The 17710-nt window shown below is 37.8% G+C and overlaps 2 protein-coding genes across 5 annotated transcripts in view; one reads left to right on the top strand and one right to left on the bottom strand.

The window, feature by feature from the left end:
- PLEKHG7 (pleckstrin homology and RhoGEF domain containing G7) overlaps nt 1-11198 on the top strand; it is a 59356-nt gene extending 48158 nt beyond the window's left edge. The window contains exons 14-17 of the mRNA XM_036298961.1: nt 1223-1302; nt 3527-3680; nt 9330-9427; nt 10457-11198. Of these exons, the coding sequence (XP_036154854.1) occupies nt 1223-1302; nt 3527-3680; nt 9330-9427; nt 10457-10564 (440 nt within the window). The 3' untranslated portion in view covers nt 10565-11198. The remainder of the gene's footprint in view (nt 1-1222; nt 1303-3526; nt 3681-9329; nt 9428-10456) is intronic.
- A 2217-nt stretch (nt 11199-13415) lies between these two features.
- EEA1 (early endosome antigen 1) overlaps nt 13416-17710 on the bottom strand; it is a 168130-nt gene continuing 163835 nt past the window's right edge. For 3 of the 4 annotated variants that reach the window (XM_036297328.1, XM_036297331.1, XM_036297330.1), the window contains one exon: nt 13416-17018. In XM_036297328.1, coding sequence (XP_036153221.1) covers nt 16896-17018 — 123 coding nt within the window. In that variant the 3' untranslated portion in view covers nt 13416-16895. The remainder of the gene's footprint in view (nt 17019-17710) is intronic. The other variant, XM_036297329.1, reaches the window with a different exon arrangement.

The following is a 17710-nucleotide window of genomic DNA, read 5'->3' as shown; positions in this document are numbered from 1 at the left end:
AGAAATGAAACCTAAGTATTTTATCTACTAATTTAATCTTAGCCCCCTAGTTTTCAGGGATAAAACTATCTGAAAAAGAATTTCTACAATAATATAAATGAACAAAATAAACAGAATAATGAAAAATATTTACTGATTTAAAAAATATTTACTTTAAGTATCTGTCACATCCCCTCTGGACAGGCTGTGTTTTCCTCTGAAATCACTTAAAGTTAACTATTTCTTCTGCTAACTCCTATGTGGTAAAGTTAGAGAAGGAGATACCCTATTCTAATATTTGATTTCTCTTCTACCACTGGCCCCTTCCTAGAGAAAGGTAGAAAAGCCTGCTTGCCTTAAGTTACTATCAAAAGTTATACCAAAAGCGTTTGTAAATATAAAGCTATGTGAAGAATATTTGGACATGTAAATCTTGCAAAAAAGTAAGATGATTGCCTAAGTCAGCTTCGGCCACCATAACAAAATACCGTACCCTGGGTGGTTTAAGCAACAGAAATTTATTGCTCACAGTTCTAGAGGCTGAAAGTTCAAGGGCAAGTTGCCAGCCTCATTCGCTCTCCGGTGAGGCTCTGCCAGCTTGCCGGTGGCCTCCGCTCAGGGTGCACACGTGGCTCTGGCTCTCTCTCGCTCTCTCGCTCTCTCTCTCTCTCTCTCTCTCTCTCTCTCTCTCTTCTTATGACACTAATCCATCTGGATTAGTGCTCCACCCTCAAGCCCTCATTTATTCTTAATTACTTCCTTATTCCCCAAACAGCCACACTGGGGAGTTAGGACTTCAACGTATGAATTGGGGAAGGGGGCACAATTTAGTCCACAGCAATGACAAAATGCCCTTTCTGGGGGTAATGCATACCAATGACCACCCAGATGAGTCAAGAGGCAAAAATGCTGTAAGTTTAATGAACTGATAGATGTGTCTTAGGCTTCGTTGAAGCCATTACAATCATCATCCAAGTTATCTTAGATCCATGTGAAATGCATCACAAATACAATGTCTTTAAAGCTGTGAGCTTGAGCTCACGCCACGTCTCTGCTTTAAGGAAGAAATCGATTCAGTACCCTTGCAGGTTTCTGACCCACAAGATCTGATGCCCTGAACTGCTGGTCTGCTGTGCCAGGGAGCCCTGCTGGATTTGTTTCCTGAGGAATCCTTTGATTTAAATAACAGAAATCCTTTTACTTACAATTTCCAACCCCAGTTTCACTTTCTTTCTCTCCCCAGAAAGTACCAGATTCCTAGATGTTTATCTGTTTCTCTTTGATGATTTCCTCTTAGTTACGAAAACTAAGCGCAACAAAAAGGTAAATTCTGCTATTTCTTAATAAGTCTGCTAAATATGCTCAGAAATACTTCCAAATAAGTTGTGTTAAAAATACATAATATTTTCATACATCAAATTGGAATTCACCCTCTAAAAATGGAAACACTACACAATATTGGCGTTTTCAGACAGATAGTTCTGAACGAAACATACCAATAACAAAAGCAAGTTACACTTCTTAAGGATGTCAAAGATGTGTACATTTTTAGCATAACTTAGTCTATATACTTTTAGGGCAGCAATGGTGAACCTTTTGAGCTCGGTGTGTCAGCATTTTGAAAAACCCTAACGTAACTCTTGTGCCGTGTCACATATAGAAATTTTTTGATATTTGCAACCATAGTAAAACAAAGATTTATATTTTTGATATTTATTTTATATATTTAAATGCCATTTAACAAAGAAAAATCAACCAAAAAAAAAAAAAATGAGTTCGCGTGTCACCTCTGACACACATGTCATAGGTTCGCTATCACTGTTTTAGGTTAAGTCCCAGAGGCCACAGGACTATTCCTGGCCTGCCTGATCAAATGCAAGCCAAATGCTTTTGTCCGTACTGGCCCTTTCCTCACCCAAATTGTCCCCAGTGAACGCTGCAAGGGGGGAGGGGGGGGGGCGGGGCGGTGCTCTCTAAACTGTCTGCTGCCATGTGCCGAGGTGGTACCATCGAAAGCTCAAATCCTTCCTGGAAAATAGTGATTGGGGGCTGCGAGTGGGAGGGAGTCCTGCTCTCTCAGTATCTTCCTGTATATAAAACAGACATCTGCAGAAGCCAGTCAAATGTATAGCTGGCGTCACAGACAAAATGAGCCAATTTGGGGTTAAAGCCATTAAATCTCTTCCAAGAACAGGGATTTCCCCCATTACTTAAGTATTATGGCCCCTATTATTGTTGTTACTAATTAAGCCATGAGTATCATGGTCTAAAAGGCTTTCTATCTAATCTTCCATTTCCCAGTCTGTCCCCTGAATGGCATGAGTGATATTATGAGGGGGACTTCCTCTGAGGCACTCAGACACTGGCCCTTAGTTGTCAGCCATCAGAGGTACCCAATTCACCCACTTTGAACCATAACCTCTTGGTTCATGGGTCTACGCTCAACCACTGAGCCACACTGGCTGGGCTCACCCACTTTTTTACCTGAGGACTAGCCTTACACACATATAAGATCATGAGACTAGATATCTCAAATCTTTTAAGAATCTAAGCTTCTAGATAATATGTTGGTTAGTTAAGCTCAATAATTTAAGGATCTTTAAGCACTAAAATAGATACCCATTGATCAAACTATAAATAGTTGAATGGTCATTGAGGATGGAATGATATTTGAGAATATTAAGAATCACAGTTTTGAAACTTAGGTGGCCTTCTCTTGTAAGCTTCCCAGATGGCCATGTCTGAACAAGTCAAGCTCTGAAAAATCTCTATGGCCTTCAAAAACCTTGACACTAAGCACAGCCTACCTTCATATCAAATAACGACTCAAATCTGAGTACATGAGCTCATGGCAGCCTATATTGATTTACTATAAGGTAATATTCTGATTTCATGCTTCATAACTTGATCCCCAAATAAGGAATGTTATGTGCCTTAAATTCCTCTGTTTAATAAATCTGCAGAGTTTTATTGACTTCATAGGTGCAAAGATAATCAACCAGAGAAGACACTGGGTTTCACTTAGAAAAAAAAGGGGGGGAAAGAAAGAAATGTTGTGTTTTAAATCCCTCTTTGCAATTAAATGAACAACGTATGTCATGCAAATCACAATCTTTGACACCCTTTAAAAAATTCAACACCTTATATATTCAAAATAATTTCAATTACCTACAAATTATAGAGCGTGGACTCCACTTAGAGTTAGTATTAGATCCCATGGACAGAGTTGACCAAAATGAGGCTCCCCTTTCTCATCCACCTCACTCAATACTAGAGAGAGACACTGGAAATGAAGTGCTTTCCCATTGATGTGATGGTGATGAAAATGTTTCCCAATTGTAGATGTCACACATAACCTACTCAGGAAGTTAAATTTGGGTATCAGAAACACTATTCTGTAAATCACTATGTACTTTGGGGAAATGCATTTCAAGATCCAGGAAGAGTAATAAGCTGGATTTCAAGCAGTTGTTTCTTAAAATCAGTTTAGGGAGGTGCACCAATACTCATTTCCTCTTCACTGCATTATTTTCCCGTTTAATTTCAGAAAGTTGGAGGCTTGGACACAGGTGTAATGTGTCCTTCACTTACTCCTGAGCTGCAAACAGTAATAAAAGAGGGTGGTTCGTGTAAGGTACTCGATCAGCCCATTCCACTGGATAGATTGGTAGTCAAAAGTATTGATCTACTCCACGTATCAGGTATGTGCCAATTTTCATCGTTAATCTGCTTACCATCACAGAGTTTTATATTGGCTTTTATTGGTAATAGCACATAAATCCAATTTAAGTCTTCATAAAAGAAAATACTGACTTCCTATGTGGCTATGTATCACTCACTCTACAAATTAGTTATGGAAAGAGTATTGGACTTGGTCTCCAATGCTTGCATGTCCCAGCTCTGCCACTGCTAGCTATGTGATCATAGGCAAGGAATTTAAATTTTCTATGCCACAGATTCATCTTGGTAAAACTGGGATAATAATATCGATGTCAGTGGGTTGTCATGAGAATTTCATGAAATAATGCATATAAAGCACTCAATGAATGATGGCTATTTTTAGTATTGTTATTACTAGAGGCCCGGTGCATGAAATTCATGCGGGCGGGGGGGGGGGGTTCCCTCAGCCCAGCCTGCACTCTCTCCCCCAACTGCCCTTCCTGCCAGCCTAGTCACCCCACGCAGCCTGCTGTTCAGTCATTTGGTCGTCCCTTACTAACCCCCCTGCCGGCCTGGTCACCCTATGCAGCCTGCTGTTTGGTCATCCGTCCGGTTGTTTCAGTCATGACGGCCCCTGGCTTTTTATATATTAGGATTATTAGTACTCACTGGCACACCACAATACACTATGCAAGCCTAAGATATTCTACTACAATAACCATATAGAAAGAAATGTGCCAGAAATAATTTGTATACATATGCAGGTACACATATATACATACATGTCATGTGTATAGGTATATAATTTTCATTTTTCAAGCATTTCCTTAGTGTCTACTGAGAACCAGGCACTGTGTGAGTGCCCTAGAGTTATAAACAGCCCATTCTTGGGGCAGCTCTCAGAACAATGAGAGATTAGTAAACCCCATCAGGAAGGCCCTGACACTCAAGGGACTCACAGGACATTTCAGTCTCTTCAGTGCTGGGTGTTCAGGATGCAGGGGGTCATTCTGCCTTGGGTATAGGCTCCTAGGAGACCAGCAAAGCCAGGCAGGAGGGGATTGCCTTTCTGTTCCAAGGGAGGAGCAGGAAAAGAGGGAGCACTACCCATTCCCCTCAATTCCCACCCCAGCAGCCAAGCCCAAAGCATCAATGATGAGCATAGGAGGACCTATACATGCCTAGCAATATTACATAGTGAAGGAATGACTGAACACACAAACTGATAATAATAATAGCAACATTGACATCGTTATGGTATATAACTAAGTTATGTATGTAAATGTTTTACATGTGTTAAAAAGTGAATGGAGCAAACTCTTTTCTCCCTCAGGGGACTCCTGCATCTAGGCCAGAACCTCTATCTCCTTTGTCTATTCTTCTTTCCCCTAAGATTTTCTGAACTGTGACCTGGCAGGCCCCTAAGGCCTCTTATATCTGATTCCCCTGGGACCAATCACAGAGGGTGTGTGTGTCTCTGTGTGTGTGTGTGTGTGTGTGTGTGTGTGTGTAGGCCAAAGTCTGCATAAGCCAGAAAGCACGCCTAAAAAGGGACATCTGAGGGGAGCAAAACCTTTGCCCATGAGTGCATCCCCAGCCCCCACCCAATTCGAGCCTCCTCCCTGCTCAGAGCAGTGTAAATGGCAGAGATTCAGTAGGTGAGACCCAGAAATCACTTCCTTCTATTCGTTTAGTAACTTTTTCATGGGGAAAAATGTCATGTCAGAGGGCATCCTAGGCCTTGAATGTATTCCCTCCCTGTAACACGATAAATGGCTTGAGGAGAGGAAGCTGTCAAAGCCCCAAGTGGATGAGTGGAAGCAGCTGGGGCTCGGTTTAGCCATAGCCTGCTGGCTTTAAGAACTGGGCTTTATGGGAAATGTGATGTCACTGGATTACGTTGGGAGGTGTGTTTCTTATGCTCTATTCATTTTTTTTCTTTTATTTTTTTTTTAATAAGAACAATACCTTTTAAAAACTACATCCAGCATTTTTTGTTACTTTCTGATTTGTCACTGCCATCTCTTATTTCTGTTTTTTATTTTTTCCTCATTCCCCTGGTCTATTGTTTTCACTGTTCAGATCAAGTGCATGAGGCAGAATAGCTGCCAACTGAGAAAAAGTAAAGGGTGAAAAGAGAAGAGATTGAACTTTGAAGTGACAGAGACCTGGTTTCAAACTCTGGCTATGCCATGTCCTGTGTGAGCTTGGAAGAATTCATCTAAGTTTCTTTCCTCATTTGTAAGTGGGAATTAGCTGACCTATATTACACTGTTACAGTGTGGTTTAAATGACACAAAAAAGGAAAAAATAAATAAAACAGTACCAAGAAAGAGAAAGAGAGAGAGAGAGAGAGAGAGAGAGAGAGAAACAGCACAGTGCCCAGTGCAAAATAAGTGCTTATAAATGGTATAAATCATTATATTCATTATTTATTACTAGGGGCCTAGTGCACAAATTCGTGCACCTTGAAAGGAACTGTGCTCCGTGAGGCTGCGGTGGGCACAGGGGCGGGTCTCGGCCCACCTTCATGCCCCCACCTGGCCCTTCCTGCTGCGGCCCCTGGTTCCCTGTCTGCCAGTAGCCCCGCTGACAGCACCCGCCCTGCTCACACCTGCTGACAGCATGGAGCGATTGGGGCCAGTGCCAGCAGCAGGTGCAAGCGGTGGCTGCTGCCCTGATCGCCCCTCAGGAGCAGGGGGCAGTGGAGAAGCCCTGAGGGATGATCAGGGCCAACAGCCACCACTTACACCCACTGACAGGGCCAAGCGATCAGGGTCAGCGCTGGGTGCCAGCAACAGTTGCGAGCAGCGGGTCCAGCGCTGACTGCAGGTACGAGCAGGGCCGGCACTGGCAGTGGGTGCAAGCAGTGGCTCTGGCGCCAGCAACAGGTGCAAGCGGGGCCAGCGCTGGCAGCAGGTGTGAGTGCCGGACGGACCACAGCATGCTCGAGCAAAGAATTTTCAGTAACCATCAGAGGCTCGCCCTGATGACAGCAACTGGTGCCCTGCCTTGGTCTGGTGCCCCCACTCACCTGCTCCACCATCCTGTCGCGGCCAATGCCCACCATGTTCCACACATGCCCCTTGGTGGTCAGTGCACCTCATAGCGACTGGTTGTTCGGTTGTACTGCTGTTTGGTCTATTTGCATATTAGCCTTTTATTATATAGAACTAGAGGCCCACCGCGCAAAATCGCGTGAGACCCAGACCCGCCCACCTTGAAGACAGTTGTGGATGGAGATAAGAATAGTTTTCTGCCCTAACCTTTCTTTCTCAGGAGCACTTAAATTGACCTTTGTTGGAAGATGAGAATTGAACAGAGCAATACTTACTTATTCCCATGAAGAAATTAGATGACATTCAGCAGGTGCCTTTTGGTGTTTGGTCATTACAGTGTCACAGCCCCAGGTTTTTATAATAGAGATTATGTTAGCATGTCAGGGGGAAAGAGAGTTACCCCTGACCACATACTATCTCCTCATTTTCTTTTACAAGACCACCATACCAGGTCCTTTTGTTTCTAAAGTCCTTTGTGCCCAGGTTGCAAACCAAACAAATGAGGGACCCCTTCAGTAACTGAGAACTATAGTTACAAGTTTTGAGGAAAACAGATTCTAAGCGCTAGCTAAGAAAAACCACCTGCTCTTCAAAGCCTCACTTGCTACAGGGAATTTATAAGTGAGTAAAACAAACACAGGCAACCCTCCCTCTCTCCCCCTCCCCCCGCCCCGGAAGTCATTTTAGTAGATTTAAGCCCTCTCTTCTCAAATAAGCTTAACATGACCTTAACAGATATTGTGGTAGGATTTTGGAATTATGAGGTTTAGACAGTTATGAGTATAATTTGTGATACTGGAATAGTTCTTGCAGGTAAGAAAATAAAAATCTTGCATTTGCTTTGATTTTGAAGTAAGGCCCAATCTGCTTCAGTGAGTCTGAGTTAAACCCACAGCCTCCAATACAAATGATGGTGGACAAGCAGCAGCTTAATGATGAGCCAGGAATAAAACACTCTTCTAGAGCCTTTCTATATACTTGACACAACCAGGAAACACCCTGCTTTGATTTGTTTCTAAGCATTAATCAACTGTAGAAAGGATGTATAGGTGCAGAATTTTATTGTGTTGTATTAATAATTCAGTGAAGAAGCTTTTATTTTAAGAACTCCTGCTATATCTCTATATATAAAAACCCAGCGACCTGAACAGCAGAACAACCAGAATGACTGGAATGACCAGTGGCTATGACGTGCACTGTGGAAGCCAACCAGCCTGATCTGGCCCCAATTGCTGCCCCCCCCGCCCTCGCCCAGCCCAGCCTCCGATAAGCCCCCAACACCCCAGTCTGGGGCATGGCTGGCTGGCCAATTGCCCATGGTCCTTCCCCCTGGCCAGCCAACCACCCTTGGCCCCTCCCCTCCACCGGCCCAGCCCAATGGGCTCCCATCGGGGCAGGCCAGCCGGACCCACCCATGCATGAATTCGTGCACCAGGCCTTTAATATAGATATTTAAAAAGTGTCTGCCCTGGCTGGTGTGGCTCAGTTGGTTGGAACATCATCCCAGGCACCGAAGGGTCACAGGTTTGATTCCCGGGGAACATACACAGGTTGTGGGTTTGATCCCATTGGGGCATGTACAGGAAGCAAACAACTGATGTTTCTCTCTTTCTCTCTGTCTCTCAAATCAATTTAAAAATATATCCTCAGGCCCTGACCAGTTTGGCTCAGTGGCTAGAGCGTCGGTCTGTGGACTGAAGAGTCCCAGGTTCGATTCCGGTCAAGGGCATGTACCTTGGTTACGGGCATATCCCCAGTAGGGGGTGTGCAGGAGGCAGCTGATCAATGTTTCTCTCTCAAGGATGTTTATAACTCTCTATCCCTCTCCCATCCTCTCTGTAAAAAATCAAAATATTATATATATATATATATATATATATATATATATATATATATATATATAATCTCCTCAGGCGAAGATTTTTAAAAAAGTGTTTTTTTAAGGTGTCTGCTCTCCCACCATTTTCTGTCATTTCTTTAAGAGACCAGGGAAGAAATGACAGAACAGACTTCTTCTTTTGCAAACACAGGAACCATGGCAATGTGTGTTTCTTTTTGTCTTGTTTTACATTTCACTTACTTTGGTGGATGTTGGATTTTGAGTCTTTTTTTATTTTTGTCTTTTCTTACCCTGCTGTGAAGCATTTAAGTGGTTTTATATTTCTGCTACTTCTCAATTTGTTTATAACCCTTATTTTGATGTGGCTTCCTTTTAAATACAAAAATAAATAAAAAATTTTAGTAAGGGGTCTAAAAAGAAACAATAATCCCATTGTTTTCCATATTTTCATTATCTATATTTTACACACACAAAATCCAACATGCTAACATGCTCAGCTTCTTCCTTGAGTAGGAGCCCACTTCCCATCACATGCCGTTATTGCATTTCATCAAGCCCTGGAAGTAGTTAGTTAAGGAAGAAAGGGTTTCCTTGTTTGAGTGGCTCCATTTGGACATAGTGGTGAAGTCTTGGTTTTGAAATCAGACCTTGTTTTGTAATTTACAAATATCTCCCACCTTCTTTAAAAAACAACAAACACACACCTCTACCGGTAAGTTCTTAGGCAACTAAGACACTGTTTGGATTTCATATTAAATGATTTGGCTTTTTGTCTTTGTATCTTTTTCTAGTCTTTGGACTGAGAAATGCCTTCCTTATTCAACATGAAAGCCGATATCGACAGTGCATAGCAGCATTCTTATTACAAGCCCAAACAGAAAACATCAAAGTATGTATTTTAATTTTGTAGGTTTTGATTCTTTAAACTTGATGGAAGGAAAAATCTCAACCCCAAGTCTCAGTAAAGGTGAATGGAAAGTTTTGTGTATTTCCCTCACCTGCTTTGGAAAGGACAGACACTGGGAGGTGGAGAGGAATAGTCCACATCTAGTCCACATTATGCTCAGAAATCTCAAGGTGACAATCCCCGCCCACTCGCAGAGTTGCCACGGCCCCTCATTTCTCCTGCAGCAGAAAGCTCCAGAACGACTTCTGATTTTACTTTCTGTATGAAATGGGGGGAGGGCTGCTTTGGATTGTATGCTTGGCTTTTAAGATGCTCCAATCAGTTTCTGAAGTCCTGCAAATAATATGATGTCAACTTAAGTGAGGGGCTGCTGCAGCAATGAACCATGACAAGAAGTCTACTCTTTGACCTTTGAAAATAATGCCAGTTTTCACAGCAATGGAGTTGAAGATAGGCTGCCTGACTATGGTTCCTCTATCTTAGAAGTTTCCATTTTTTATCTTTCTTTTGGTAGGCTTTCATCACAGTAAGAGGGTGGCCAGACAATGAATGCAATATTGCATTCTCCTTAAGGACTCAGTTTCCTGAGTCATCTCCCTCAATCTCTTTTTCAAATTATATTAGTTAAAGAACTTCTAATTCCAGACAAAACAAATTTAATGTTCAAACTATATTATAATTAGTCATAATTGATTATTATGGTTCTTTGATTACTCATGACTACCCCACTTGCCTAACATACTCATTTAATCCAATTGCATTTTCATACATAATTAGAGATATTGATGATATATTAGATGTAAGAAAGAAAATGGGAAACATGCAAGTGTTTCATTAGTTCTCAGTTTTAAAGAGCAAGTCAATAAATACAAAGGGAAAGATTAATCCAAGTGTGAAAAAATTGTCAGGTTAATATTCTTCTCTCTCCCCTTTTTCTCTCCCCTCACCCCCCCGTGTGTGTGTGTGTGTGTGTGTGTGTGTGTGTGTGTGTGTATTGTTTTTGTTTTACAGAAAACATGGATGGCACAAATAACAGCAGCAATCTCTTGCTTTACCAAGAGTCAGGAAACCAAGAAAATATCTTTATTCAGATCATCCACAGAATCCTCTGAAATTTAGGGACCTAAAACTAATTTTTTAGAAATGAAGGATAAAGGTATTCTTTCAAACTTTTGTAACACTTAGTGATGAGCTAGAAGAAAACGTGTCTTTTAAAGGAGTTCCAGAATTTGAGTGAAGAAAATCCTCAGTACAGAGAAATGATGACTGCAACAAATTTGAATTCTGGGGAATTTCTTGTCAAGTATATACTGATATCCAAACTACCTTAAAATGCTCCAGTCAGACTTATAAGAGGTGTGAGTGAAGTGTGATGCTGTTATAATTTGTAAAGGGTGAGTGATCAGATGTTCACTGTTTGGAGTGGCAAGAGGAAAATGTTTGTGTCCAATATGAATTCTAGCATCTTACTTTGTGTATACCTATAATGAAACCAACCTCCCTACATGGCTTATAAATCACATACTGCTTTATAGTCCTGCCTCACACATAGATCATTCTTTTGACATGAAGTTTGATTGCTCTTTTAATATATTAAGTGATAAATAAGGTCCTCATTTTAAAAGCAGTTTTTAAATTCCAATTCTCACAGTTCACTTATCTCAGGTATCTACACTAATAAAAGAGAAACATGCAAGTTGGTGTGTCATTCCACTATGCCCACCAATCAGAACGACTATGCAAATTAACCAACAAAGATGGTGGTTACTTTGCATACACAGTGTGGAGCGAAGACTGAAGGCTCCGGCCAGAGTGAAGACTGAAGATGACTGAAGACTGAAGACGACTCAAGACTGAAGAGGCTTGGCTTCTCCGCTGCACCCAGACCGAAGGCCTGGGTCCTGGGTGCCGGAGGAAAACCGGTGCCAGCAGCCAGGGGAAGGAAGGCCTATTGCACGAATCTCTTCATGCAATGGGCCTCTAGTATTTCATAATACTCTAACTTGGAAATAGAAAATCCCAGACTAAACTCCATTATTAAAAAATAAAATGTTTCAGTTTTACATGTTAACACTTTTACATGGGAAATTGTCTTAGGAATAGTAAAATATCTTTCTCTAAACCTAATTTTTTAAAGAATGGTTTGTCATAAAATTATTTTCTGGTTTTGAGGATGGGGTTGTGTGTTTTATCATAGTACAGCCACCTAATTTTACTTAGCAGAACTTGAAATTTCATTAAATTTTTATTTAAAAAGGCATCTTGAATTATTTTATCATATGGTTAGATTTTATCAAATGAAAATCCACAAATTTCAATTTCAACCATGGTGTCTTGAGCAATTTCCAAAATGGAAGTAGTAAATTTATCAACCTGGGATGCAAGACATGATACCTTAACTGACCTCTTCAAGTTGGAGAATGGGACAAAGAGGGTGATGTTTAGGGAAGTCATGTGTACAGTTAATGCTTTGAAGAAAAGGCTAATTTCACCACACAAACAGGCAGTATAGACAAGTGTAGCACAAAGGCTCTTGTGCACAGACCTAGCACTATTTCAATGGAGGGTCATCATCTTTGTATAATAATGTCAGAAATTTGGAGGAGTAAGTGAAAATAAAAGGAAAATCTGGAAAGCAGTAACTACTATTAAAGGCTAAAAATAAATGAGAGGGAGAATAGACTTCAAGTGAATTCCTAGAGATGGGACCTAGATGACATTGAAAGCAATTTACATTCAAGACAAGACAATACTGACTTATGCAAGAAAAGACTTAGGGGGGGAAATATATATATGAAAAAGAAATTAATAATCATCTTACAGAGATTTTTAGATATAAGCTGACTTCGGAGGAGGACAATGGACTAGAAATAGGCAATCTCTCAAGATTCCTTTAGTCCCATGAGTCCAGTAACCATGTATTTGTATGTATAAAGGACTAGTTTCTTCCTAAAATATCATTAAAGGAGACTGACTAAATTAACATCAAGAATGTAAAACAGCTTAAGAATATGCTATATACAATAGCCAATATGCGGAAAAAACTTTAATGTCCACTGACAGATGAATGGATAAAGAAAATGTGGTATATATGTATAGAATGGAATACTATTCAGCTTTCAAAAAGAAGGAAATTCTGCAATATGCAACAACATGGATGAATCTTGAAGACAGCATGTTAAGTGAGATAAGCCAGTAGCCAGTCACAGAAAGACAAATCCTATATGATTCTACTTGTATGAGGTATCTAATAATAGTCAACTTCCTATAATCAAAGTATGAAATAGTGGTTGCCAGTGAAATAGAGAGGGAAATGGGCAGTTACTAATCGACAGGCTTGAAGTTTCAGTTAAGCAAGATGAGTCAGTTCTAGAGATCTACTGTACACTTAAAAAGAGGTCATAAGAGTAGATCTCATGTTAAAATTAAAAAAAAAGAAAATGCTATATATGTAAAATGGATTTCTATGAAGCTCACAAAAGAACATGTCTAATATGTAATATATTAAGTGCTTGAGGATATACACAGTGTACTCTTCAGAAGGAAGCGTATTAGAATAAAATGAAAAAATATCTCTAGAACTTTGGTTCAGGTGAGGGGGGGAATGGAGGTGCAGTAAAAAACAATGCTATTTTCAGCCTTCACAAGAGTATCTTTAAAAGGTCACCTGGGTATTAAATTAGATATACAACAAAAAAAATTTAATATTCTTTAGTATTTTTTTTTTTTTTTTTAGTTTTGCTAAATTTCACAATGATGAATGGAATGAAAAGGGAATGTCTCAAGCAAAATGACATCAGTAATTTTTCTTGAAATTGTAAACTTAATTATTATTCTAAGTTGAACATTGAAGCATACTCACTGTCTATATCCAAGTGCAAAGTTCTAACATTCTGTAAATAAATTAATGCAAAACGGTTAATATCTTGTTCTCTTTTTTAAATAGACAAAATAATTTGTAGCCACAGAATACATCTACTAGAAAGAAATGTTTTTAATATCATCTTTAACATATTAAAAAAACAAAAGCAACAATAAGGATCCTTCCATTGATCTTTATACAGATTTAAATGCTGTCATGTAATTTATTAGTTACATTTATAATCAATAACCTTCAATCACTGAGTTTAGAAATTACAGTATTTTTTAGCTAAACTCTCTCACAAATAAGGCACAACAACATGATCACAGGTAGTAAACACAATACAAATAATGAATCCAAAAACTAAACAAGAAAATGCTCATGCAAAAGTATCTACAGAGGATATGAATATGTGATCCAGTTCAAAGAAATACAGAATGCCATATACATAACTGCATCATGTTATAATAAATTCATTACTACTACACTGGAAGAACTTCACTATTTCCGATTCTATTTTACACAATTTTACATAAATTTAGTAAGTTTATGCACAATATTCACATCTGCAACATTAACAAACTGATTGTTAAAATTCAGGCAAAGGGAAATTAAGACACGCTAATGTGTGGCATATTATAATTACAGAATACCATTCATCACACTCATGTCTAGGAATACTAAATTGACGGCACATTTAAATCTTATAGAACAAGTCATTCATGGTTTTATAGCCAAAGTGCATTAAAAAAATTCTATAGTCAATAGATCATGAATATCAAAATATATGATCATAATTTGCTCTCCACTTAAAAGCTAAACATTTTTATGCAAATGCAAGGTTTAAAAAGAAGTGAATTTAAAGTTCTCAAAACTATAAAATAACCATAAAGCCTTTTAAAGAGATGGGAAACAAATTTGGCAGTTACTATTTAACATTACTGTGAGGAAACTATTAAACTAGCTAATTCCACATTAAGAGGTAGTTGAACAAAATGTTATTTGTACACTGCTTTGAGGTTTTTGTGTTTGTTTCCCTTTGTTTTCTCAAAATGAACAAATCCCATACGAGCAGCTTTGTCTTCTATTAAAAAAAAATTCCATAGGTATAGTTTACTATACACTAACCCATCAAGACTTGATTTTAGCTCACTTTTCTGTGCTGCGGTTTGAAATTTACTAACACGTGATGCTAATATGCTTTGCATCAGAGCTGAGAGCTGTGCCTCCACACATACTCTAACTCACTGATGAACAGTACCAGCAGACATCAAAAATGTAGAGCCAATAAGAACTTATATGAATTTTTTAATTAAAAGAAAAAGAAAACCCTTTAATTGTTGTTTTCAAAAATCTTAAATTGGTGACAGTTAACAACAAAAATATTAAGTTTCATTTCTAGTATTATTAGTACAATAGCCAATGGTAAATTATTCAGAACCTATGAAATGAGATTAGCTAGATGAAAACTAGAAAATCATTCAAACACATACAATTTTATTTGTTGCCCCCACAACTTTTTAAATTTATTTTTGTGTAAATATGTGGGTAGGGCAATAAGGGAAAAGGCCTTCAATGCACCTAATTAGGAGATGAAGTGAACAAATATTCTAATCTAGAAGAATTCTCATGAAGTTTTATTATCTTAAAAGAATAAACGGTGCTGTGAACATCTATTTTTTCCAACACATTTATTAAGTCCCTATATGTAAAAGTATAGAATTAATACTATTTGAAAGGATTTATAAGTATGCGAAAATACATAAATAATTTTAGCTCAATTTTTATTATCCAGGTATTTTTAATAATGAGCCATCATATTTCTTCATTATATATGTTAAAGGTTATATGTATATCCAAGTTCAGAGCTTCAGTCAGGATCTTTAATAGCTACTTACAACATGGTTTACTTAAATGGGTTGTTTTAATGATTGAATATGTAGCAATCACTTTTAGTTTATATATATTGTTGGTATAGCATAAACATAAGTTCATTTCATTTCAGTATGATATTTGAAAGCAAGTATATATATAAACTACTTATTGTAAATAAAATATTAACTCCTTTCTTTCCTATTACTACCAAATAATTGCACTGAAAAAATGTATAACTTTACATTTCTTCTCTAGAAAGAGTAATAAACCATTATTAATGATTTCCCTCTTCAGATGTTTTCTAATTTTCCAAATTAATAAGACTATGATAATTTAAAGTTCAATTACATTGTTCAGCATACAAATAAGCTGATTTTTAATTATCCTTAATTAGCCATTCTGTTTTAATTCTGATGGCAACTTTGGGATTCCTAAATACATTTGTTTCTAGTGAAACTCTACTCTCCAGCTATCACTTCAGGGTAATTTCACAGCATTATTTTTGCAAAGTAAAAAGATTTACCAGTTGATGTGGAATCCAAATTCAGAACCATTTTAAATTTAAGCTCACAACTTTTAAAATTCTCCCCTATTAGGTAAAAAGAAAGTATAAAGTAAAATATTTAATGTCTCCTTACCATTTTGCATTTGGTTTTCACAGATAAGAATATAGCAACATCAGTTACTGGCTTTAAGACACAAAAATTATAAAACAATTACCATGGATCTGAGCTATACTTGGGAAGGTTAAACCAAATTAAAGAAAAAAGCAGATCCACTGAAAAAGCAAACTCATTCCTGAAGATGCTAGAGAGACAAACGAGGAAACAATATGAAGGCTAATCTCAGAAGACCTCCCATTTATAAGAAACTGAGAATTGGACCATTAGACAATTTCTATTATTCACCTTCCAACCTAGGGTGAGGGTGGGAACCTTTGTAGGATCCTTAACGGAGAATAATTTGGAGTTTAAATCTGAGAATGAAAAAGAAAAGGTAACCCTAATCTTTATAATGCAACCCTAGGATAATCAGAAAGTAAGCAAACTGATTTCACTGAGGTTTTCCTAAAATCTACCCAAAATAATCTAATCAGTATTGTTAAAGCAAAACCAATTTTGAATTCATGGTTAATATTTATTTCAACATAAAATGTGTTTTGATCTCTTGAGCATAAATTTATAATGTAACAATATAATTAAGGTTTGGACCTATATATAAAAAGAAACAGAGTCATAAAGTTTTACAATTCTGTGCCTGACTTTAGAAAGAGAATATTTAACATATTTAATGTGTTACTGTGCAACATATATAATGTGATAACATCCATGTACATTTCTGTACACTCAATTTGGGAGAAAGAAGTAAGTTATGGAAGTATATTCACGTCATTTGTGAACAATGAAATTATATTTAAAAAAATACATTGCTATTTTCTGTCCAAAGTTTATTTACATTTCATTGCCTAATTCTAAACGTGGCATGAAAGCTGTTCCAGGAGTTAAATGAAAACAGTAATGAAAGATGAACCCAAGTCTCACAAAAATAGAAGAGTTTTACTTGATATTGACAGCATTCCAAAATATACGAATTCTAATTTGGTTTAGTATTGCAACCACTGTCCAAATCAAATAGTAGTCCAGGAACTCTATTAAGGACATTTATTAAAAAGCTAATGTTAGCGTAATATTATTCTGAAGTTGCGATAACCCATTATCCTTGCAAGTCATTGAAACATGCATCACAGACACGAACAGGCTTCTTGGAAGAAGGAGTTAAGGCATTTTTGGCTGAACACTCGGCACAGAAGATATTTCCACAGTGTCTGCAGTGATGCTGTAGATGATAAAAATTAAACAATATTAAGCATACAAATGACACCAAAAGCATCGTGAGACTACAAGAACACTGCAAACTGCACTATGAAGGCATTAACTGTTGAGTAATTAGTGTATTTAAAATATAATATTTTAATATGTCAATTTAATCCCGTAGTTAAATTGAATGGCTCCTATTTAGCAGATAGTACGCTACACACTTTATATGGACTTGATCGTGGAATTCTCAAAAGCAACAGGAAGCCTTTCAAAGTGTTAATAAATCACCTCCAACAGGTGAAAAACTATTACTAATGTATTTGCCAAATGTTTCAGGTATTTCTTTAACAGGAATATAAACTTGCAACCTCCCATGATGTTATTCAGAATATTTTTTTTTATCTTTGCTTTTTCTTCCTTTAGAAGAACACAATGATGACTAAAACATATGAGATTAATATTGGTGCACTGATTCAGAAAATGATTACTCAAGAGAGTAACTCAGTAAAAAGGCAACAACTGAATTTAAAACTAAAACTGAAACACATATGCTAACCAGAAACTAAACTGCATGACATTTAATTACTCCATGTAGTTGAAAATTAAAAATGAAAATTTGTTTTTATCTGTCACAATGGAAATTGTTTTTATCTGTCAAAATTCATTTTAATGGTTAAAACATTCATTTTCAGTTAGGAATAAAATCCAGGA

This window comes from Myotis myotis, unplaced genomic scaffold, assembly GCF_014108235.1.
Source record: "Myotis myotis isolate mMyoMyo1 unplaced genomic scaffold, mMyoMyo1.p scaffold_m19_p_3, whole genome shotgun sequence".
NCBI lineage: Eukaryota > Metazoa > Chordata > Mammalia > Chiroptera > Vespertilionidae > Myotis > Myotis myotis.
The sequence above is the reverse complement of the archived record's forward strand: the minus strand, read 5'-3'. Positions and strand labels throughout refer to the sequence as shown.